This window comes from Stenella coeruleoalba (genome assembly GCF_951394435.1).
Source record: "Stenella coeruleoalba genome assembly, chromosome: 2".
Taxonomy (NCBI): domain Eukaryota; kingdom Metazoa; phylum Chordata; class Mammalia; order Artiodactyla; family Delphinidae; genus Stenella; species Stenella coeruleoalba.
In genome coordinates this window covers 122,402,875-122,428,302 of record NC_137147.1, presented here as the reverse complement: position 1 = coordinate 122,428,302, position 25,428 = coordinate 122,402,875, and the positions used below count along the sequence as shown (strand labels likewise).

General features: G+C 46.4%; 1 protein-coding gene across 6 annotated transcripts in view; it reads left to right on the top strand.

Annotated features, from left to right (window-relative positions):
• IGF1R (insulin like growth factor 1 receptor) overlaps positions 1–25,428 on the top strand; it is a 305,216-nt gene that overhangs the window by 240,547 nt on the left and 39,241 nt on the right. For 4 of the 6 annotated variants that reach the window (XM_079912984.1, XM_079912983.1, XM_079912981.1 and 1 more), the window contains 8 exons: positions 2,134–2,282; positions 5,010–5,154; positions 14,239–14,453; positions 16,357–16,483; positions 17,980–18,218; positions 20,527–20,694; positions 20,879–21,086; positions 24,495–24,778. In XM_079912984.1, coding sequence (XP_079769110.1) covers positions 2,134–2,282; positions 5,010–5,154; positions 14,239–14,453; positions 16,357–16,483; positions 17,980–18,218; positions 20,527–20,694; positions 20,879–21,086; positions 24,495–24,778 — 1,535 coding nt within the window. The remainder of the gene's footprint in view (positions 1–2,133; positions 2,283–5,009; positions 5,155–14,238; positions 14,454–16,356; positions 16,484–17,979; positions 18,219–20,526; positions 20,695–20,878; positions 21,087–24,494; positions 24,779–25,428) is intronic. The other 2 variants (XM_079912985.1, XM_079912982.1) reach the window with 1 other exon arrangement.

The window sequence follows — 25,428 nt, the reverse complement described above, 5'->3', positions numbered from 1 at the left end:
TTACTTTAAAATATTTATTTTTTAATACTGTGTATACCAGAATGGATTTGAGGACGCTTAAACTATCAACATGTAATCAGAGCACTTTCGTAGAAAAACTTTTTTTTTTAAGTGCTGGATGATTCCTAGACATTTTAAGAAAGGTGTTTGGTTCAGAAATTGCTATTTGAATAAAATGTCAGGGGGAACTAAACATACACTTAACCTGCAACCCAGAAGTTACACTCCTGAACATTTACCACAGAGAAATGAAAACTTAGGTTCCCACAAAAACAGGTACACAGTTATTTGTAGCAGCTTCATTTGTAACAGCCAAAAACTGGAAACAGCACAGATGCTCCACAATAGGTAAACGGCTAAGCAAACCGTGATCCATCACACCATGGAATATCAATCAACAATATAAAGAAACAAACCATTCAAACACACACAGCATGGATGGATCTCAAGGACATTATGCTGTGTGAAAAAAACCAGTCTCACAAGGTCACACACCATATGATTGCATTTATATAACATTCTCAAAATAACAACATAACAGAGATGGAGAATAGATCAGTGGTTGCCGTGAGTTAGAGATGTGGGGGCAGGGTGACTGTACGGGTAGCACAAGGGAGATGTTTGTGGTGATGGGCTAGCTGGTTATGGTGATTACACAGGTGATAAGATGACATGTAAGTATATGCAGGCATTGTACCTGTGTTAGTTTCCTGGTGTTGATATTGCTTTATCATTATGTAAGATGCAACCATTGGGGGAACCAGGTGAAGGGTACGCAGAACCTTTCTGTACTATTTTTGCAACTTTCTGTGTGTCTGTAATTATTTCAAAATAAAAAGTGTTTAAAAAGGGAGGTGGGGCATTATCTGGTTTGTAGGTAAATTAGAAGCAATAAAAGACCAACAAAGAGTACTGAAGAAAAGCTGCTACCTACTCTAGAAGTGAGCATGTTGAGTGTGATGTTAGAGAAGGGAGAAACCTCCGTTGCTATGGTTGGCCCAGTTCCTTTGGAAACCTTGCCTCCTGTTCTCCCAATATGAAATAAGAAAACAGTAGGAAAATTTTATTTATCTATAAGCTTTTAAACAAAACCCTTCATCTTTGCCTTAAATATGCAGTAAGGTTCGGGGTAGGGGTACTTAATGCTAAGAGCTGTAACTTACACTGTTTCCTTGACTGTTTTTCACTTCATGAAGTTTGAACGATCATTCAAGAACCATCATGTAAATATAGTGGCTCTCCAATTCACCGTCCTATTACACACACATCCCATAATGTTGTATCATTTATTTGTTTGGAAATTGACCGAACTTTCTGTGGTTCAGCAGCTGGATTAGTGTTTTGTCCACTGTTTCCTAAATAAGGGTAGGTGAGCAGGAAAAGTGCCAGCGTCACTCACTGGTCCCTGACTGTTGGTGGTTTGTGGCATGTTCAAGATTGCATGTGAAATAGGAGCTTATTACAAAGTAATGGAAGTTCCTTGTTTTTATTGTGTATGCAGCGAAAACAACGCTTGGATCAATTTACAAGTTTCTGCCAAACACTGTCAAGAAATTATTTCAGTTGTGCTTTAGCAAGAAAATAATGGATCTGTGCTATAGCACATGCCTTTTGGAATCCCTCATTGGACTTTGCTGGACCGCTGGCTGCAGGAGTTAGATTCCCGTTAGTGGCAGAGACTCTGCCGTCCCTTTGCTGTCCCTGTCCACTCTCCCCGTGGCTCCTCCAGGGTGTGCCAGCAGGGGCCACAACATCAGAGAACAGTTCTGTTCTTCTTGGGAACCCCAGGTGCTTTCTTTCTGCAAAGCTGTTTCTCCCACATGGGACCAGCTGGCTCACCAGTCCCAGCCTATGATACACACATGCCTCAAGGGTGTATCATGTGTTTTGTCTGGAAACAGGCAGCATGCTTTTCCTTTGTAGGCAGTTTCTCCTTTTGGTTGCAATTTGAGTGGTTTATCCTGGGTAGGCTTGGGGATAAGAAACAGTGTGACCACTTGAATGCTTCCACCAGTTGCTTTTTGTAATGTGGACTGTAAAGACACCTAGAATAAAAGCATATCTTTATGATTTTTTTTAATGCAAGAAGACAGACTCAGCTCTCTGTGTTTTGGGTTGGTTTATTTTCAACAGCATGTACTGCATCCCTTGCGAAGGCCCTTGTCCCAAAGTGTGTGAGGAAGAGAAAAAGACAAAGACCATTGATTCTGTCACTTCTGCTCAGATGCTCCAAGGATGCACCATCTTCAAGGGCAATCTACTCATTAATATCCGACGCGGCAGTAAGTATTCCATCTCCCTGGAAGAGAGGGCCAGATCTCTTGGTTTTCTTTTGTTGATGCTTTTCCTACTCATCCATGACTCACAACTAAAATATGGGCCTAGAAAAACAACATGGTGCGTAAGCCTCATGCTCAATGCCCCTCCTTTGAGTTTCCCTTAAAGATAAAAAACAGATTGAAAGGCCGTCTGATTTTCAGCCATTGGCACAGCATTTGTTTCTTCAGAGGGTCATCCCTCATCTTTCTTAAGTCACATCTTACGCAGGATACACACATCCCAACACGTACAAACCCCAGAAGAGACCGATGGATCAAAGGTGTGACTCAGCAGTCTCCAGCCGGAGCCAAGTCCACAGAGCTTTAAGTCCAGAGTCTTGGTTACTTGGATATATGGAAGATACTGAGCAAGGGAAGAGTTTAATGATATCATTTTAAAATTTTATTCAGTCCAAAAGTGGCCAATCTCCAAATTTATTTCTGAGAACCAAAAGAGATAAAAGTATATGTATGTCATCATGCATTTAAAGCTTCGATCTCACCCTCTACAGGATCCCCATTATTTGCAGTAGATGGCTGGCGTTCCTGGTAATTGCATTTGTGTGAAGCATTTCCTGTTGACTTATTTGGTGATACTTTCAGTTCTGATCTGTAATTGACAAGGGCTTCTAGTAACGGTGCCTTAAGTTCTCCACCACTGGAACCACTTGGTGAAGGTACTGATAATTTTGTAAGCTAGGAGAAATATAAGAAGGAGTTGAGGCTGAAAGGAATTTTTTTCTAAATCCTTTTGTGAAGAAGTTTTTTTCTTTTTTTTTATAGTCTGAGGGGCAAAAATGTCCTATTTATTCTGCGCATTTACTTTTCCTTAATACTATTTGTACAATACGTGAGCTCTATTCTTACGGTTTAGAGATGGCAGCAACAAGTTTTCTGCTTAGTTCTTTTGAATTTTTGGATAGCCCTTGATTTTCACAACACCTTTCACTCCTCTACAACAGAGATAACTTTGTTTCCACACAGCTAGAATTTTCTTGCTTTCATGGTATTCTGCAGTTTTATTCTTTTTGCACTTACTAGATTTCTTAATTTTTAAAAAAGTTTTCCTCATTCCCTAGAACATATCCTTTAAATGGCTAACCCTTCTTTTTTTCTTATATTCCTATCCTCAAGATAAAAATTTAATCCACGAATTAAATCCATGGAGAAGTATAATTTGAGAAGGAATTGGTACATATTTGTGCATGATGATGAAATGTGTCTTCCAGATTATAGCCATCACAGGAAATTGGTTAGACATCTCATTGGAAAGGTCCTTCCTCAGCCTTACTAGAAGGCATGAGTCCTGCCCCACATTTATTTATTTATTTATTTTTAAAATAAATCTTTCAGATTTTGACCGTGAGGATTTTTTTAAATTTTATTTTAATTTTATTTATTTATTGGCTGCGTTGGGTCTTTGTTGTGGTGCGCAGGCTTTTCTCATTGCAGTGGCTTCTCTTGTTGTGGAGTGTGGGCTCTAGGCACATGGGCTTCAGTAGTCATGGCACACAGCCTCAGTAGTTGTGGCTCACGGGCTCTAGAGTGCAGGCTCAGTAGTTGTGGTGCACGGGCTTAGTTGCTCTGTGGCACGTGGGATCTTCCCGGACCAGGGCTTGAATCCATGTCCCCTGCATTGGCAGGTGGATTCTTAACCACTGCACCACCAGGGAAGTCCCCCACCCCACATTTTAAATTCATGATCTTTTCCTTGAAACATCAACTGCAGGCAACCGCTAGTCTTTACAACTTGAATTTCTCCTTCATTTCTCTTGGAAAACCATCAAGCTGTCCATAAATGTAGGGTGTTACCCTGGAGGACAGTACACTTATTCTTTGAAGTTTATCAATTGAAAGCAAAAGAGAACCTTTTATTAAGTAAGCCTTCACAAATCATACACAGTAAAATTCTGTTAGTTGAACCACACCCAATTCATTATAGTATGTGTTATAATTTTGGCATAAGTTGAAGTTTATGTTTTTTATTTACTATGAGAAAAAAATAGGCTACAAAATTAAAGGAAATACAGTTTATACATCTTGTCATTTTTACACATCTATTAGCAACGATGTTCCCAACTATTTTATATGTGTGAGAGTTATGAATGTGCATTGTGGAAAACGTAGAAGCATAGAAACGAATTTTTTAAAATTACCTGCCGATAACCATTGTTAACGTTTTGGTGCATTTTCTTCCAGTCTTAGTAAGATGGAAGCTTTAAATATAGATCCCTGTATCTTAGGAACTAGAAATGTGGCAAAGGCAGTTCCTAATGAGACCGAGGAAATGTTGTTTATTTAGTCATGCCCTTGTACTTTGGAGGCAGCACTGTCTGTTGACAGAGCATATTAAAGAAGTTCCCTAGATGTGCCCGCATTTGCTAATTGGCAGTCTGGTGTTTATGGTATTACATTCTGTTAATCAGCCTGGGAGCTGCAGTACCCAGCCTTCTAGAAACTCCCCTTCCCTGGCCTTGGGGGCCCCATCCCAGGCGAGGGTGTTGAAAGCCAAGCTTAGGGAAACGCACTTTTGATAAGGGACAAGGGTCCTGTGAAGCCCGAGCACCTCAGTGGCACCATGAAAACAAGACCCGCACTGAATTGCTCTCCACACGCGTTTGCGAGAAACCAAGTGTGTCCGCCCCGCTCACGCTTAGGGAATGCTCAGTAACACGGCCCCCCTTACCGTAGACAACATCGCTTCAGAACTGGAGAACTTCATGGGACTCATTGAGGTCGTGACGGGCTACGTGAAGATCCGCCACTCCCATGCCTTGGTCTCCTTGTCCTTCCTGAAGAACCTTCGCCAGATCCTAGGAGAGGAGCAACTAGAGGGGTAAGTGCTCCAAATTTCACAAGCTGACATTCTCCCACCACAGAGTAAGCAGCCTGCATTTTAAAGTTCTGTGTTTCTAAGGGAAGAGCCCTTTCTCATTAAAAAGAAGAAGTGAAAATGACAGCAGTGCGGGCGCCCTGAGTGAGGACCCACCTGCTCACATGGGGTCTCGTGTAGTCACAATTCTCCGTCCTCAGGACTGGGTTGTGACCCATCCAGGGTTACGTGTCTGACTGTGGCCAGCAAAGCAGCAGATGGGGCTGCAGTAGGGGCTGTTTCTGCCAAAAGCACTGGGAGTGGGTCTGAAGTGCTTACCTCTCCATGAAATCATCATTTATGGGTCCCTTATCTGCCTCAGGGTGCTGTAGTCCACTACGTAAAAGCCATTCCATCTTTTCAGATGTATTAGAACATCAGAGATTTGGAGGCATGTGAACAGTTCATTTTGTTACAAAGAAATCTTGATTCACAGAATTGTTTCTATTGATCAGCTTGTAGGATTTGTGCTACTCATAGAATTTTTGCCTTCTGCAGAGACGTGCTTTGTGATAAGGGTTTTAAACTAGCCGGAGGCCTTTCACCAGAGGAGGAATAAAAGCGGGTGCTTCCTGCACGCGCAATTTCTCTCCAGCACTTAGCCCAGGTGTTCCTTTGCGTATGTGCTTCTCTTCACCGACCCGCCCCCCCTTTAAATACAGCTCTTGCCTGGCTTTAAGCTAATGCTTTGAAATAAAAGGAGACATCCATTAATGAGTTAATTCCTTCTAAAGAGAATTTGGGGAAATAATTTAGGAAAGCAAGAGGTGGGAAGGTCATGAGAAAGGTTGTCCTTGCTGATTTATGTGCCCCGACTGGATAAAGTTACCGCATAAGGGTTTCCTTACAACCTTCCTGCTTTTTCTCAGACTCACTCTTGGTCAGTCTTAAATTCTTAAAATTCCATCATCTGATATAGCTAAAGAGAGAGGGCAGCTCTTCATTCCATCCTTGAAAAGCACACTGTCCCTCCCTGCTGGGAACACTGATTCTTTAGAAAAATGTCTTTCTTTTGGCAAATCCAAGGAGGCTGCCACTGTGCCCAGCCCAAGTGTCCCAGGTCACCGACATGGCAAACCGAGGCTCTGCCAATTTGAGGTGATGGTGTTACTGTTGGTTGTATTAAATTTTAAAGTGAATTTTAGCACAGTTCTTTTATTTTTTTTCCTCCAAGTAGGTTTGTGTTTCTGGAAACCCTGGTGTTGGTAAGCACTTTTGCTTTGGCGTATTGATACCTGCAAGTTTTCCTGCTGCCTGAGGATACACATTCTTTTTTTTTTTTTCCAGGCTGAGCAAGTGATATACATAGAGGGGAAAGCTAACAGGAGAGTTTAATTCATTTTTATTAGGAATTATTACATGATGTGACTACCTTTCAGTTGCGTGTTAACTAAAAGTATTAGGCACTTGAGTGTAGCTGAAAATTAAAGTGTGATTTTTTTTTTAATTTTTTTATTTACTTTTTTTTTTTGCGTTATGCGGGCCTCTCACTGTTCTGGCCTCTCCCATTGCGGAGCACAGGCTCCGGACGCGCAGGCCCAGCGGCCACAGCTCACGGGCCCAGCCGCTCCGCGGCATGTGGGATCTTCCCAAACTGGGGCACGAACCCGCGTCCCCTGCATCGGCAGGCGGACTCCCAACCACTGCGCCACCAGGGAAGCCCAAAGTGTGATTTTTATTTGCAAGAATATTTATGATGTATTTCTCATTACCTGAATCATGTGTAAAACCCAAAGTCCCAGTGGGGTCTTCTTACAGATGTATGTCATTGCTTAGGTGTTTGGGCCATTTCCAAGCTCAGCTAAGCTTCAGGCCCCTGCCCTGCTGATAGTACTTTAGATGTCAGGGAAGGGCAATGGTGAACCTGCTGCTGGTTAGTAGCCCTTGTAGCTCTGAGGATTCTGGGCTTCTAGCCTTGGATTCCTGCCTGCCATTGTTTGGAGGCTCTCTCTTTAGATAGAGCTTGAGAACCTTGCCTCTCTTGATGGGAGCTGTGTTCTCTGAGCTGCCTTCCTCACCCATGGCCAAAAATGTATGGGTCATCCTTGCTTGTGATGAAGACCCCTACTGGCTTTGTATCAGGTGTGACCAGTAGCAACAACTCGATTCTGTATTTCTCAGATTTAGGAAGAGGGTTAGGTGCAGCCCCTTTGCCTACTCCCCTCACTCCTGTAAGAAGGGAAGAGTCACACAGATACAGAGAACAAACTAGTGATTACCAGTGGGGAGAGGGAAGGAGGGAAGGGCAATTTAGGAGTACGGGATTAAGAGGTACAAACTATTACATATAAAATAAATAAGCTACAAGGATATATTGTACAACACAGGGAACATAGCTGATATTTTATAACTATAAATGGAATATAACCTTTAAAAATTGTGAATCATTATGTGTACACATGAAACTTATATAATTTGTACGTCAACTATACTTCAATAAAAATAAATAAATTTTTTAAAAGAATGCAAAATGAGCTATAAAAAGAGACAGTCTTCTGCTCAAACCTGAAAAAAAAAGAAAAAAAAGGGAAGAGTCAGAAGGGAGGAAGAGAAGAAAGGTAGATGATAAATAGGTAAATGCCAGCAGTGCCGAGCAGAACTTGCAGAGTGCTACAGGGAAAGAAAAGACACATGCCATGGGCATGAAAAAGAGTCAGGTATCTGATTAAGAAGATCAGACAGGGGACTTCCCTGGCAGTCCAGTGGTTAAGACTTTGCCTTCCAACGCAGGGGGCGCGCCTTCGATCCCTTGTCGGGGAGCCAAGATCCCACATGCCTCCTGGCCAAGAAACCAAAACATAAAACAGAAGCAATATTGTAACAGATTCAATAAAGACTTTAAAAATGGTCCACATCAAAAAAACATTAAAAAAGGAAAAAACAAAAACAAAAGAAGAAGAAGATCAGACAGGCTTCTGAGAAGAGGTGGCTTTGAGATGGGCCTTGGAGGGTTTCCAGAAACAGCAAAAAGCAGAGGGTAAAGAAAGGCATTTCAGGACAGGCGGCAGCAGCAAAGGCAACGAGTTGGGGCATCCTGGGACCTGTTTGGCAAATAATACTGGAGAGATAGGTGGTATGAGAATTATGTAAGCTGTTATGCACCCAGGTATGGAGGTTATAATTTGGATAGGCAGTGGAACCTTTTCAGGGCTTTTGAGTTACCAGAGTGTCAGTAGAACATTTCCCTTGAGTGTGCTTTTGGTGTAAGCCAAGATGACTTTTACCCCACGGGTTCCCACACTTTGCTATACATTAGAATCATCTGGGGGCTTTTAAGAAATCCTGATGCCCAAGTTGCACTCTGTCCCAATTCAATCAAAATGTGTGGGGGTGGGATCCAAGCATCATTGCTTTTCAAAAGATTCCCAGGTAATTTCAATGTGCAGCAAAGATTGGAAACCACTATTTTACCCCTTTATTCCTTCTCAGAAGCATATTCCCAAAGCCCTTTGATTTTTTTGCCTAAATATTTTCTTGTCACACTGTTCCTTAAAGTATGATTTTTCTTGTACCTCTCATAACCAATGAGAATATAAGTAAGTGCTTCCATTTGGTTCAGTGGGAAGAAAGTTTTGTAGCCTTTTGTTTTGATGGAGAACAGACAAATTTGTAGTACCGAGATCCTTTTTATGTGTTACCCTTAACTTTCCAAACTGGAACTGAGACCCATCTCCAAATGTCTCCTGAGTAGCCCAGGCCACGCAGTCAAGTCCAGAGTATGAAATTCAAGAACGTTACCTGGAGTAGACCTCTTAGTCCTCGCTCACAGTGAGCTGATTCTGGAATTTGATGTCCAGGCTGGTGGCAGACATAGGCAAAATCACATCGGAACAGACAGCAGGGCTGCTGGTCTCTGGAGAAAGGGGCCGGACAACATAGGCAGTCTTCAGTTTGTCCAGAAGAATTCGGATGGCCAAGGCTTCTTTGAGGACATTACTCTGTGTAAGGTGATGTGTTTCTGGAGTAATAACCTTAGACATTAAGAAGATCAAGGTTGGGCTTCCCTGGTGGTGCAGTGGTTGAGAGTCCACCTGCCGATGCACAGGACACGGGTTCGTGTCCCGGTCTGGGAAGAGGCCCGTGAGCCATGGCTGCTGAGCCTGCGCGTCTGGAGCCTGTGCTCTGCAACGGGAGAGGCTACAACAGTGAGAGGCCCGCGTACCGCAAAAAAAAAAAAAAAAAAAAAAAAAAAAAAGATCAAGGTTGTGCTATTTTGGAAAGAAATGGATTTTGGAATACACATGTACAAGATTCCTATGAAATGGCTAATTTTTAAGCCCTTGAATAAGAAAGAGAATATTTCTGTTCTCTGAAAAAATTCCCTTATTTGAACAACCGTATTTTGTGATACATCAGATAAATGAATTAAAATTTCACAATTTGTTGGTGCCACCAAGGATTGTTGCCCTGAAAAGAATAAGAGTAGATGGAGGTGGTGGGTTATAAGAATTGGAATTCTTGGATGCAGTTAGGCATCTCTGCTCATGTTCCCACCACTTGACTTTGCAACACTTTGTGCTTTATTCTGCCTTCTTGCAACTCCAAGATTAGGTTGCAACATGGCTATACTTTAACACTTCTTCCAGACTTCCAAAAAATATACACTCAGACATGTGACTCAGCAGTTCCAGGCTCTACCCCGGTATCTCCCCAAGAGAAATGAAAACATGTCCACACGAGACTTGTATGTGATTGCTCATAGCAGTGTTATTCATGATACCAACCCCCCTCCACCACCAAAATACCCCACTGGAAACAATCCAAATGTCCATCAGCAGATAAATGGATAAATAAAATGTGGCACAATTACTGCCCAACAATAATGTAACAACATGAGTGAACCTCAAAAACATTAGGCTAAGTGAAAAAAAGCCAGACACAAAAGGCTACACATTTTGTGATTCCATTAATATGTGCTTTGTAGAAAAGGCAAAACTATGGAGGCAGAAAGCAGATCAGTGAAGAGCTGGGGATGGAATTGGAGCTTGACCACCATCGGGAATGAAGAACTTCGGCGTGACGGAAATGTTCTGAAAATGCAGCGTGGTGATGGTTAGACACCTGTGTGAATTTACTGAAGCTTCTGGAACTGTACACTTATAATGAGTGAATTTTTTTGGTAGATAAGTTATACCTCAGTAAAGCTGTTTTTAAAACCCTCAAAGAGGAAACGTTTTCAGAGTATCTGTTTGGTGCCTAGTGCCACTTGAATATAAATTCCCACCCTTGCTGAGCCTCCGAGGCTGGTGTAAATATTGAACTTCAGGGGAGACTGGATGTGGTATAAAGCAATCCGTTGCAGACAGGTTGGAGGCAGCATATGTGAAAAGACCAAATCCTGCATCAGTTGCAGATGGCTCGACTGCTAGAGACAAGCCCCCATGTGCTGGGTTCTGATGCCACTGAGGGACCGCCCAAAAGAGGCCATAGTTTTTTCTCTGAGAAATGAAAGGGACTAATGATTTTTTTTTTTTTCCAATTTGTCAGCAAAGTTTGGAAAGGGGGGAATGTCCCTTCCTGCCCCCATGTTCTGGAGACCCCACCCTCAGCCCCATCTGTCCCAGGTGGGGAGAAACCAAAGAAATACCTTGCCTAGAGTTATTGCTTAGTGAGAGTGGAGATGACGCTCCACCCCGATCTTTGGATTCCCACGTGCAGTGGTCCGAGCCCTGGACCCGGGGCTGTCTTCTAAGTACCACTCGAATCCTCAGCACTTTGCCTTCCTTTGCTTCCCCATCCTTCCTGCCCTTCATTCGAGCAGGCGGGGAGCTGGTGGTGTTGACAACTCAGAAGTAGGACAACCCTGAGATTGGAGCCATAAATAAAACAGTTAGGTGTATAGTATGTGCTGGGCGTTTAGAATATTGATGCAGATAATACATAGATGTCCTCAAGGAGATAACCTCCCACATTGGTCTACATTTTGGCAGATGGGGCCCACCCAAGCATAGAAACAAACATTTTTTGCAACCTTGAAGAGAGCTGGGGCCAGGATACCAATATAGATAAAACCCAGGCACCACGGAGCCTGTGTAAGGGACAGAAGAATAAACAGATAATTTTTTTAAATATGTTTTGAATGTAAAGGCAGCAGCTTAGAAACAATTAGGAAATCACATTTACAGAATAATTGACTTAAACAGGCATTTCCTTTAGGGAACAATAAAATCTAAGTGTGTATATGTGTGTGTTGAAGATATGCAGACAAGTTTCTGCCTTTTACCGTCTTTTAATCCTTACCTGATCGTGGAAGGAATGTGTGGGCAGCCGGGCCTCCAGCTGGGGTTGGGAAAACAAGAGCAGTATTGACAGGCAGCTCGTGAATGGCTTGATTATCATTGTGTTGAGGGTTTCACTTTTATTTTTCTGTCGCTTACACAAGCTCCATAACGCCCGGTTTTATTGATATTGGTATCCTGGCTCCAGGCCTTCTCAGTGTTGTAAAAAAATGTTTATGTTTACTGTAAAAAGATAATCTTGCTTTTCAAAGTGATTAGTCACATACACAGAATTTCAGTGTGTCTGCCATTCATTTGTCAAATTCCTGATTTATAATTCATGCTCCCTCCCCTGGGGAGAAGCATGTTTTGTTCAGAAGGTATTTTCGGTGCGGTTATGTTCTCTGCTAGTGAAATTAGTTTACTAAAATAAAAGCTTCGTCCTAGGTTGAGTCAGCAATTTGACCTGGGTAATTGGCCTTTACTCCCGGCCCAGAGCTTTCTGCACCAACAAGGAGATTTTGTCCCATGTGGCCTACTTGGGAACCTAGGAGCAGCCAGACCCACGGGGTTCGTGTTGATGCCGCAGAGTGTCCTTCAGAGCTGGGAGTATTCTGAGGGCAAGAATGGCCTATGATAGGAGACATCTGCCTCCACCTGTGAACCCTTCCTCCGGTTGTATAACTCTGCAGACACCCCTTCTCCCAGCAGCATCACCTGCAGCCTGGCAGTGAGGGAGCAGATGGTGGGGGGGGGCACTGTGGACCCCACCTTCCACCTGCCACACCACCCTCCTGCACACATGGCCTTGTGGTACGTAGCCCAAGTCTAGATTCCTTTGGACAATGTCTTACATTCCTTTTCCAGCAGATGTTGGGGAGTGAGCTCTTGCTGAAAGGAAAGGATTTGTTGACTTGCCAGTTTTTGTCACATGGTTTGGTGGCCGTGAATGTGTCGAGGCCTCAGGTGGGTTTGTGAGGAGCCTGGCTTAGTTTCTGAGGTGCTGCCTCTGGACTTATTGGCTCATTGCACCCCTGTGTGGGCAGGATCCCCACCCCCAGCACCTGCACCGACGTGACCTGGTGCTCGTGGAGGGGCTGGGCTTCAGGCTGGGGGAGCAGATCCCACCTCAGCTCAGTAACTCCTCCTGGGCCCTTAAAACCGACAGGGAGCTCATATGACACCGTTTGTGCCCCTTGTTGTCCAATAAGTGAGTAAACGGAGCTACAGAAAGCACTGAGTGACCTGCCTGTGGCTGTGCAGCTCATAAATGGCATTGATAGTCCTGGACCCCTGTCTCTGAATGCCTCATGAATTCCCGGGGAAATGTACAGGTGGGCTTCACAGCACTGGAACCATGGCTTTTGCTTTGCTCTCAATGAGTGAGACTCAGGCTGTGGACTGACCGGCGGGTAGAGTCCTGGTAGAGGTCCTGGTCCGGGTGTAAGTGAACCTCACCGGATGCACAGAGGTGCCCAGTGGACACCACCCGGGGCAGAGGAGGTCTCTGGGCTTCTGTCTGAGCTGTCCCGGCTCTGGAAAGAAGGTTGGGATCCTTTCCTTCTCTACTGTTTATGTGTTGGATCCCTGAGTGGGTCCTAGACATAACTCAAAATGTGGCACCAGTACTTAGACTCAGTTTTGTAGAAGGTGCTTGAGTGAGCCCCAGAAGGAAACAGGCTGGGGGATAGGAGGGGGAGAAGGGTCTGAGTTCTGTGGGGAGCAGACCTGTCAGCACAGAGGACTCAGATGGCATCTGTGACCCTGCCTGCCTGGTTTACCAACGGACCCAGACAGAAAGGACCTGCAAGGCTGTTTCTCCAGACCCCAAGCCGGAGCTGTCTGCTCTCTTGCCTCCCCGGGTATGGGTTTGTCTCTGGGTGGCCAGTGGTAGTGGTTGCCGATGCTGGCTGTCCCCCCACCTCTCCTTCAGAAGCAGCTGGGTCTACTGCTTCTGCGTCCACCCACTGGGAGCAGGACCGATGTCTGACTTGGTCGGCTTTGGACCCCCAGCCCCTCGGTGGTGCCCAGGGTCTGTTAGAGCAGTGGTTCTCCAAGTGTGGTCCCAACATCACCTGGGCGCTAGTTAAAAATGCAGATTCTCAGCCCACCCAGACTTCCTAATGAGAAACTCCCGGGGTGGGGCCCAGCCCTCTGAAAATAAGCTTTGTGCACCCTAAACTTGTTGGACATTGAGTTGCTGTTGCCTGGATGGGTGGCCTGGGGGAATGCCCATCGGGAGCCATTTATCTTCCCCCACCTTCCCCGAGGACTTCGGCTGAGGCTTTTCAGGGTGGGATGAATCTGGAGGAGGGAGCTGACCCAGGGTGGGTTCACCCCCGAGTCTGTCTCCCTGTCCCATTCTCTCTTCTACACCGTCATATGCTGCTGACAGCACGGATGGGATGGGATTTACCCCCAAGGATAATGGCATCGACTTTCTACAGCAAATTTGTAAGCTGTTCCGGTTGAGTAGCAGAGCATATCTGTTCTCCCATGGACTGATTTCAAGCTCATTGTATGTACTCTGCTTCAGAGAAATAACCAGAGGCATTTCTAGGGAATGATTTCAGTAGCATCCTCCAGTGTGAGAGGCATTATTGTTGGTAATAGGGGTCATCAAATTAATTAGTGTTTTATCTATTTGATATTGTCCTTGAATCATATTGTTGTTATTGCTAACAGTGACTATTCTTTCTTAGATACCATTAATAACTACATCTCTTACCCGCAAAGGCAGTGTTTTCTGGAGCCTTGTGGCGAAGAGGCACAGCATGGGGTGTCTGGTGGCAAAGGGCAAGGGTGCTGATGCTGATTTCTGTGCTTCTAGGAATTACTCCTTCTACGTCCTCGACAACCAGAACTTGCAGCAGCTGTGGGACTGGGACCACCGCAACCTGACCATCAAAGCCGGGAAAATGTACTTTGCTTTCAATCCCAAATTGTGTGTCTCCGAGATTTACCGCATGGAGGAAGTGACGGGGACTAAAGGGCGCCAGAGCAAAGGGGACATAAACACCAGGAACAACGGAGAGAGAGCCTCCTGTGAGTGGACCCTCCTCCTATCTACACAGCAGCTTCCGTTCGTGGCCCCCTCCTTGTTTCATATGGGGCCTCCTTAATGAGCACTTTGCTCACACGTGGATATCTTCAAAGGCAGTAGTGGGGCAGATTCATATTTGTAAATTTTCCGTAGCATCTATTTGTATGTGCTAAACATTTGTAAATGTGTTCTCACTCAGATTTTAAAGAGGTGCTTACAGAATACACAGAGTTAAGTGTCTTTTATGCTCAGGCACACGGTTGGATTATTTTCTAGGGGAGAGCTGGTCCTGTCCGGCCCCGGGAGGGAGCAAACCCGGCCCTCCATCTCTGGAGTGGAGGGGAGGCCAGGGGCCCCCGTCCCTGACCTGGCCTCCACCTGGTTCCTACCACAACATGAAAGGTGGAGGGAACCTGCCTCCCTGGATTGATACTGCTTTTTAAATTTAGAACAATATAATTATAATCTTACACTGGTTATGCGACTTCTGCTTTAAGGTTTTGCCTCTGAGCGGTGAGTTTCTCACCTAACCCTGTATGTAAAACTGCTTTTAAAAATGGTGTGGTTCTGTGTGGCTGGATCAAGTTATAAAAGTAGTCTCTCCACCATCGGCTTTTGATAAGGGACAGGTATTAGAAAAGAGTAATCTACGTGATCCAGGGTGATTTGCACGTGCGCTCACGGCGCAAGAGAATCTGCGAAACCGGCAGCATTGGACTTCGTTTTGCTGGCTCTGGATTTACCTGGTAGACACTCGAGTTGCTCAGGAAGAGTTTTTAGAGTCGAGAAACCAGACGCAGAGCTGAAGGGCCTTCTCCCTCACATGCCGCGCCACAGCCCTCACCACATTCCCCGTTCAGACCATAGCAGAAGCGGATGCAGCAGAGTGCTGTCAAAGTGTTTTCCTTAGAGTGGGCCAGTCTGACCTGTCAGGTCATGAATGCAGTAGCCATTTATTTTCCCTTGAAAATGAAATCATGTTTCCTCTCTAAATAACACTTTAGCAGGAACTGCAACGTTTTTCCCATCTCAATCCATCACGTTTTGCCCCAGAGACTTCTCAGTTTTTAACTGCCTTTAGCCTCTGTTTCACCTGCTGAGGGTGCAGTGGGAGTCGGGCAGACACGGGGGGAAGGACAATTCGTAGGAGAGCTTCGTGTCTCCACGAGGGAGGCAATCATCATTTCTTCCCGGGTTCTCATCACAGTTTGAATCAGGTCCGGGAGCACGAGGGGGCTCGGGGCAGCATCCCTATCATGCCTCACCAGCAGAGGCTTCCTTCCCACAGAGCGCAGAAGGCTGTTCCAAGTGAAATGGGTCCGATCAGCGCTCAATCCATTCCCCGCTGCGCGTCAGCGCTAGCTGGAGCCGCCAAGGCGTTCTTGTGTCCTTGCACAGGAAGGTGTCGATACCGTGTGCGGACTAAGAAAAGTTCCCCTCTGTGGCACAGCTGTTCTGTTACCTGTCTTTGGTAATTTGACACAAGCGGGCAGATATCCACAACTGCAAGACAGGTGTCGTCATGTCTAAGAAGAGTCCACCCAGCATCAAGGTCCACTCTCACCTTCCCCAGCCCCTTGGGTGGCCGGCATCTTAGGGAAGAGCAGAGACAAGGCCACCTTGCTCCATCCAGAGGTCCTTCTCTTCAGGTTAGGAATCACTCACAGGTTCACGTCCAGAGCCACCAAGTGTACTAAAACAAAGGACCGAGCCCCTTGGAGGCCACGTAGCGCAATGTTTGGGTCCTTAGTAGAAACAAGAAAGCCACTGAGAAGTCCAAAAAGGGGCTTTGCAAGTACAGACAGCTTTGGGGGAGAGGGCCATAGTACAGGGCAGGTGACCTCTCAGACACGTGGAGGGAAAGGACATAGATGGGTGTCACTCATGGATGTGCCTCTGCCCCAGGTGAAAGTGACGTCCTGCACTTCACCTCCACCACCACGTGGAAGAACCGCATCATCATCACCTGGCACCGGTACCGGCCCCCTGACTACAGGGACCTCATCAGTTTCACCGTCTACTACAAGGAAGCGTGAGTGTCTGTGCTTGGTGACGTGTTGGCAGGGCTTCATCCTCGCCACCCTCCTGTCTGTCACGTGACATCCATCACCGCCAGTGACAGCTACAAACAAAACAGTGTTAGCTTGAGGCCTTTCCTTCTTCAGTGGGTGATTAGAGGTGCTTGAATAAAATAAGTCCAAAGGGGAAAACTTGTTTTGTGGAGAATTAGGTCAGTCCAGACGTTCATGAACGGGGTTGGAGGGTCTGGTTGCAATATCATTGCAGCCTTGGTCCCCCTGATCCATAGTCTGGGAACACCCCTCAGGATGCTCAGCTCCCCTTGAGGTGACCTCCCGGTGGGTCCATCATCTATTCTGGTCACTCTATCTGTGGCCCCTCCCAAGGTGTGGCCTTCTGCTCTAGGTCATAAGCCCTCCAAACAAGGGACGGAGAATGGAGAGAGACTGACCTTCATGTCTCAAATCTTTCAGAATTTCTCCCAAAATCTACTGGGGGCTTTTCTTGTGCCTTCAGAGGGTGTTTGCCTGCCTGGGCAGCCAGGACATCCCTCCAGATGGCAGCTCTTCTTGGTCTCCCCCTTCCTTCCTGTGCCTCCTGTATCCAGGTGGTTCCCCCAGGCCTCTTAGTCACCCTCCTCACCCAGGTCCCACCTTGATGCCATAGGTCCCTTTCCCAGGTGCTTGGCTTCCCCGGAGCTGGAACCAGAGCCACCAGTGGCAGCATCTGGTACCCTTTGCCCCTGCTGGAGCCGGGGCCCTGGGAGTGCCCTTGCCATGAGAAAAGCAGGATGCGAGATTATCAGGCATTCACTGTCCCTGCACGTGGGAGTCACTCATCTTCCATCACAGCGACAGGGAGGGGTGTGTGAATGTCTGTTTCAGAAGCCAGTGTCTGTCTGGCCCTTTCATCTGAGAGGCGTGGAATCCCTGCCCAGCTCCGCATCTGTGCAGAATCATCATCCTCTTTAACGGTCTACCAGTGCCCTGACAGTGACGTTAGTGTCTGAGATAATCTGGAAACTAAATATTTGAATGTTATCAGATACTTAAGCAATCAGAATTGTTTGTGAGCATATTAGATTTTAGAAGCTGTATTTGAGAAGTTGTTTTTCTGTAGCAAAGGCATTTTTCTCCAGAAGTTATTCTTTATCAATAATGATGTTTGCATTAAATGACTACTCTTGTTTTTTCTTAATGGTGAAAAAATGGGGAAGAGAGGGAAAGAGCATTTGCGTATATTCTTAAGGAGCAGCATTTCCAATCCCAGTAATTATGGAACTTCCTCTTCCTGAGGCAGAGGGTTCGACTCTATCGTGTGTACAGAACTGTGAAACCTGGAGTCCGGTGGCTTAATTTTATTCTTCTACAAAGGTCTAATTGATGATTCGTTTTTATCTAGAATTCCCATTATAGAAAGTATGATGGGGGAGGCCCTGGGGGGAGGTTTCTGAGAGCTTTGATGTCAGCGGCCTAAAACATTCTCTGAGCTTCATCGATTGTGTTTTAGACCCTTTAAAAACGTCACAGAGTATGACGGGCAGGATGCCTGTGGCTCCAACAGCTGGAACATGGTAGATGTGGACCTCCCACCCAACAAGGACGCGGAGCCCGGCATTTTACTGCATGGACTGAAGCCCTGGACACAGTATGCCGTTTACGTCAAGGCTGTGACCCTCACCATGGTGGAGAATGACCACATCCGTGGAGCCAAGAGCGAGATCTTGTACATTCGCACCAACGCTTCAGGTATTCACGCACCATCCCTGCCGTCCCACGCCTCGTCAGCTCAGGGTCCTCACTCATGACAAGATGTAGTCAGAGGGCTGACACTGAGCTGTGCCTGTTGTCTCTCCCTGTCCTGGGCCAGTCTGTCTTTTATTTGTCTGTCTTGTCAATATATAATACTGTATCATATTTCTTTCCCACTCCCTAGCCTCTTCCAGGCCATCTTCTGGACTTGGTACCATCTTCCATTATCATTCTGACTGTCCTGGACCAGTGAGCTCAGGTCCTCCAGGGTGCTGGGTTGGTTTCATTGGGAGACCCAGACTGGATACGGTCCTCTAAGGCTGCCCTTCTTGTTTATTTGAACAGTTGGACCTCTGGGAACTGAAACCCTGGTTGTTGTTCCAGTTACCTCAGGTGGCTCCCTGGTTTCTCACCTTCGTCCTGTAGTGGCTAGGGTTCCAAGAAAGCAGACAAAAGTTGAAAAACATGAGATGAACCATGTTGTGGACATTCCAAGTGTTCACTGATGAAAATGTGCCTCCTTCTCCCCGATCTCCGTTTTCTAAACCAACTCATTTCTCAGCTCCAGAATCTGGAACTAAGGAGAGCAAACATTTGTGTATATTTTCCAAGTATATAAAAACCAGGTTAGAAGTAGGGAAATGCACATCATTTTAAAAGGCACTGATAAACATTCTTTGATGATGGCCATTGTTACAATACATAGGCTGCTGTAAAATATGCATAAACTGGCACGAAATGAATTTAAATGGCAAAGAGGGTGAGGAAAAAATGTTGGTGGGGAAATCGTTTTGCTCATGTTCTCCTGCCCCCTCCTCCTTTCCCCTCCCCTCCCCTGTTCCATCTCTATGATCCTCTAAGTGGCTACTATCATGTCACTGATGGCACAATGTTTATATCAATAAATGTGACACAGGCTTCTGATTCTAGGCCTGGGATGTTGTAGCAGAGGCTCAAAGGCAACACAACAAGTTGTTCAGCCTAAAAATTTGCAAGTAATTCATTGTAGCTAATTTGGGGAAAATAAAAGTCTTTCTTTGTTAAGACCAATTCTTAAGAAACTTGTTTCCTTTCACCAAAAATGGAAAACAAAGCACTGTACAAATTGAGTCAGTTTGCTCTATTTTGGCGTCTGTCCTCACAAGTGGTAGGGACAGAGACTGACTTGGTCCGTGGCCTAGGCTTTTTTGTGACAACTGTTATTGAAACATCTAGGGGTGAGCTGTGTGTTTCTGAAGTACTTATTCTAGGAAGCACTAAAGTGGCCTAGCATTCAGTAAAATGTTTTCCGAGAAAAAGTTAGTATTAGTCATAACTTTTTCCTAAAGTTTCCTTCCTTACAAGTGTTCAGACCCTTGTGTATAAGATTTTGTACCTTAAGCTTTTAAATTTTAAAAGCAGCTTACATGGCCATTATGCTTAAGTGACATACAACGAAGGTGTCTTTTGCACTTTGGAAAATCTACCAAAATTGATGCTTTTTTCTGAACCCAAAGAGAATAAGATTTCAGTGGTCCCTGGATGCATTTGCCATTTATACACAGTTCAGCTCCAGGTTTGGGTTTAGGGGCAATAGTAAGTAAATATTGACCAGATTCTTATGCTTTGCCTGTAAATCAATGTTCTTTTGCTGCTAACAGAGTCCGTTACTTGAAATCGGGGCTTTATGTGTGTTCGAGGTGTTTTTAGACTGCTTCTCATAGTTTTGACTCCATAGTTCCATTGAATCATGATTATACAATCAGTAGATTTACTGGCCCTTTGCACTACTTTTTCCTCCAAGCCCCCCATACACTCACTCTCTCTCTCTCCCTCTCCCTCTCCCTCCCCACACACACACTCTCTCTCCCCAGCACCCTTTTTACTTCCCCCTTTCATTTTGGCTTTTTGCCATTTTTATCAGAGATTCAAAATCTCAGATGAAATGCAAGTCAGTCAGTTTTACCATTTGCTGAAACTGCTGGCATTAAATGTTTTGGAGGATGGCAGCTGTAGTAAATGAGGAAAGTCCAGTGTTTGCATTAACTGTGGGTTTTAAGTCATCCATTCCAACCCTGGCTGTGCTCCCACCACCCTTTTCCACCTGCAGCTCAGTAATGTTTGTTATCACAGAGAACAGATATTATAAAGGGAAAGTAATACAATTTCGAAACAAGGTTCGGTTTTCATTTTGTGTTTCAGTGTTCACCGCCATTTTCCTGTGGAGATCAGACTTTTGGCTTCTTGTGGGTTTGCTCTGGGTATCTGACAGCCAGGATCTTGGGTTCGTTCCATTTTCTGAAATGTCCTTTGTCCCCCTTTCCAGTTCCTTCCATCCCCCTGGATGTACTCTCAGCATCAAACTCCTCCTCTCAGCTGATCGTGAAGTGGAACCCTCCTTCCCTGCCCAACGGCAACCTGAGCTACTACATCGTAAGGTGGCAGCGCCAGCCCCAGGACAGCTACCTTTACCGGCACAATTACTGCTCCAAAGGTGAGGGTGGGAGGGGCAGGAGACACCTGTGGCTGTGACTCCCAAACCCCGAGGCCACATACACCGGGGCCAGCATCAGCTGTCTGTCGGGAAGCAGCTGTGGTCGTGAGCCCAGGTGCTGATGGCTCTTCCTTTCCTCACCAGCCTGTGTAACTTGGCTCTCGTTGGGCTATTCTTTTCCAAGCAGACAAAATCCCCATCAGGAAGTACGCCGATGGCACCATCGACGTTGAGGAGGTGACGGAGAATCCCAAGACCGAAGTGTGTGGTGGGGAGAAAGGGCCGTGCTGCGCTTGCCCCAAAACCGAAGCCGAGAAGCAGGCCGAGAAGGAGGAAGCCGAGTACCGCAAGGTCTTCGAGAATTTCCTGCACAACGCCATCTTCGTGCCCAGGTACCGTGTCCTCTGAGAGGGTCCTTGGGCAGGTCCTGGTGCTTTCTCTCCACCCTGTGGTGTGTAGGTCAACAGCCTCAAAGGTGAGACCCAGCGGCTGTTGAGGAGGGACAACAGTGTAGGCGGCCAGCTTGGCGAGTGGGGTTACTACCCAAGCCACTCAGCCCTCATGGAACGGGCCGGAGCTCACGGCCTGAGCTGTGGGGGGCTGTCAGCTTGGCAGGTGACAGGTGCAGCTGCCCTGTGGCCGCCCAGCCCCTGTGGGGGGCACGTGGGCGCAGAGAGCGGCAATCACCTGGCCAAGCACACGCCAGCAAGCAGAGGAGCCGGGTTTGGGCCCTCGGTTGCCCTTCCCACGCCTCCCTGCGGCCTCCCAGCCTGGCCAAGGCGGAGCGAAGGGAGAGGGAGAGACTCAGAGTCAGTTTTGAAAGGGGCCCAACTTCAAAGCATAACCGAGAGCCACTGGCACCCTTGACAAGCAGTTTGTGAAGCTGCGCAAAAGACAGCCTTTCCATGCCAAGCAGCCCGACCGACGCCAGGGCATCTGTCTGCTCCGCTGCTCCAGCCTCTGCTTCTGCCTAGTGGGGACAAAAGCGGAGGAAGATAAATGTTTAGAGCAGAATTATTCAAATAGCCAAAAGCTGAGAACATCCCATGTGTCCACCAGGAGATGAATGGATGAACCAATGTGGTCTTGCCCTCCAATGGAATATTATTCAACCCTGTAAAGGAATGAGATTCTGAAGCATGGGCTACCACATGCATGAACCTTGAAAACATTATGCTGAGTGAAAGCACCCAGACGCAGAAGGAGATATTGTATGCTTCCATATGTGTATGAAATATCTTGAACAGATAAATTCATGGCAAAAGAAAGTAGATTAGAGGTTACCAGGGGCTGTGGGGAGGGGAAATAGGGTGTTATTCCTTAATGCGTATAGAACTTCTGTTTGGGGTAATGAAAGATTTTGGAAATAGTGGTGATGGTTACACAGAATTATGAATGTAATTAATGACACTGAAATGTGCACCTAAAAGTGGTTAAAATGACAAAATTTTGTTAGTTTTTTTTTTTTTTAACTTTAAAAGTTTGTTTTACCACAAGAAAAAAAAAAGAAAGAAAGAAAGAAAAGAAAAGTGGAGGGACATTTAGCAGGGCAGCCTCGTGATGTCTGGGGAAGGAAATGGAAACAGAGTGGTGACTGATGGCTCCTTTGTCTTCCTGAAAAATTGTAGCACAGAGTTTAGAAACAACCTCATGCCTGAAATCTGGGCAAAGGAGCAAGATTCAGGCCAGCATTATACCTACGAGCCCGTTTCCTGACCCCCATGGCGCCCCAGCTGCCAGCCCACTGCCAGTACGTTGTCCTGGGGATCACTCTTCTTCCAGCTCCCGACCCAGAGGGGCACCAGCAGTCCCGAGCTTCTGTTTATCCTGCAGTTGCTTTGCCCTTAAAAGCTCTCTTAGGTTGTAGCAACAAATGGTTTTGAAAGAGACTTTTATTTTCTGTCACGTGACCTTCCTGATATTTGTATACTAGTCAAAGATAGATATCTTACTTTGAAAAATCATTAAAACAGGAAATCAAGACCTTTTGGAAGTGGAGGCACTATTTCCTTTTCAGAATGAAGCTATCGGTCACTTAGCAGCTTTCTGCCCCCTCCTCTCCTGCCGTTAAAACCATGGAACCTCCCGACCTGCCCCGCCGTTGACATCTCCTGTTCACGGGTGATTGATATGGCTGCAGTTCATGTGTTGGTCCAGATATCCTGTATATCACGTGTGGTCTCGAGAATCAGAAAGTTTGAGGATGGAAAAGAGCTCAAAGATGTTTTAAAACTAGAACCTGGGTTCAGTGGCTTCTCCACCACCCTGATTCACTAACTATGGATTTGGGGCTTAGCCCTTCTTCCCCACACACCGGGGCTCTTTCCCTTCATGGCATTGCTTCTCAACACAGTCCATCGCCCCCCGTGCCAGCAGGGGCTTGGCCGGTGTTACTTCCTTTGGACACAGAAGAGGATGGATTTAGAGCATCCCAGACAGGCCAGCAGGAGCCATCTGTTTATTATCCAGCAGAGGCTGCCGGCTACATTGCCGTCTTTTCCCAAAGACCTGTCCGAGGTTCAGGCTGTGAGTCCAGGCTTTGGAAAGGTTTCACTGAAGAGCCCCTAGCTTTCTGTTGATAGTTACAAGACAGTGCCTGTTTTCCTCATCAGTCCAAGAACACAGGATCAGGTGATAGGAAGGCAGAGCTGTGGGTGACACAGATTTCAGGAATGCCTTGTGTTTGCATTGTTGAGTTCAAAATAAGTTTCCTCTACACCACATTCCCCTGATGAATGCGTGTGTCCACCCCGCGGTCTTGATGGCCGCTGTCTGAAGTCTAGTCGCACTTGCTGTCCTTTCATTTCACAGGACAGACATAATATCCTAGTTTGCCCATGGTGAGGGGCCACAGTTGATAAGAACCTCACGTTTGGGATTTTTCACGCCTCCTACTGAGGCGTACATCTGATGTCCACACAATTTCCCACAGAATTTGGGTAAAAGGAGTGTCTGGGTAACAGAACGGCTGAATAAATCATAAAGGAAGCTTTTCTGTTTTACAACTAAATTCTCCAAAGACGATTTTTATTTCCTTCAATTCATTCTAAGAACAGTTTATTTAGAGCTTAAAACCAGTCAAGTCAGGTTGAGTATGACGCTATTCGCCGTCCACGTCCATGTGTCTTGAAGTAGGATGGCAGCCTGAGGTCATGAGTTCCTTTCTGGAGTCAGTATCTGGTGCCAAGTGCCTTTCATTGATCCCTGCCTTTATAGTTTAAGTCACAAAGTTTGGTTTAAGTGACTGAAATATCAACAGATGTTGAAGAGTAAACAAGGTTTTCTGACAGGAGTAATTTGTCCCATCGGTGGGTGTGGGAAAAGCTGGCCATGACATTAGCTGCTGGTCACACGGTGTGGACGTGCGGCTGTTTACAGAGAATCAGGACGTGCCATTCTGCTGGCCCCCTGCCTTCCCGACAGCGTCCTGGGTGGCCTCCCTTCCCCAGGCCCTGTCCACTGTAACAGCTCTGAGGAAACAGCCCAGGTGCTACTGAGCCTCCCCACTGGAGGGGCTGAGGTGTTAGTTTGCCTCTAGATACCATTGAGTAACCACTCAGGGAGCCAGGGGGCAGGTTGCACGTTGAGGCTGAGGTTTACAGCATAGAGAAAGCAAAATAAATAATGAGGAAGGAAATCCCTGTATTATTATTTGTTGGTTCTTATGCAAGGGGGTTGAGTAGCTCCTTTTATTCCAAGGTGAAGATTTTTCTTTTCTTTCTCTGACTCGAGTCACAGAAAAGACAAAAGAGGTGGAAGCCCTCACTCACAAGCCACATTTCTCTCTCTCTTCCTTGCAGACCTGAACGGAAGCGGAGGGAGGTCATGCAGGTCGCCAACACCACCATGTCCAGCCGGAACAGGAACACCACGGTGGTGGACACCTACAACATCACAGACCCGGAAGAGCTCGAGACCGAGTACCCTTTCTTCGAGAGCAGAGTGGATAACAAGGAGAGAACTGTCATCTCCAACCTCCGGCCTTTTACTCTGTACCGAATCGATATCCACAGCTGTAACCACGAAGCTGAGAAGCTTGGCTGCAGCGCCTCCAACTTTGTCTTTGCAAGAACCATGCCTGCAGGTATGGTGTCATCCAGCTCACCCCACGCCCGACTCACAGCCTAGCGGAGACTGTGATTTGTAGACACGGAGGCCGACACCCAGGGCGATGACCCTTAGTCTCAGTCCTGCTTATTAAAGAACGGGTGGTCATTTGCAGGCAGCTTGGTAGCCCAGCAGCCCAGGGAATGGAGTTCACACATCGTGACCCCACTCCCACCCCGGTCTCTCCATACAAAGTACTCGAGAGCAGGGAGCTCGATGCAGGGTCCGCTCTTTTCCTTCTCCTTGGTTTGCATTGTGCATTCCCATGGCCCTTTCTTGCCAGGTCCCTCCTGAGTTCTTAAGTTTCAGTGAAATCCCCATTTAGCTGCCTTGATTCAGACTGAGTTTTGCTCCTCAAGGTCCGCTCCCAAGCAGCCTTTTGTCCTGCTTGTTTGGTCTTCACCTTCCCCTTGTAAGTTAGAAGCTGCCTGTGGCTTAGACAGCCATACATCCGTCTTTCAGGATGGGTGAACTGCCCGGTTCACCTCCTTGCAGAGCTGGCAGGTAGCGCAGAGCACAGTGTCTGCAATCTGGGGGCGGGGCCTCCTGGGCGCAGTTCTGGCACCGACGTGCTGCTGCCAGCCTACCCGGCCTTAGTCTCCTCACCCTCCCAGGAGAGAAAGCCCA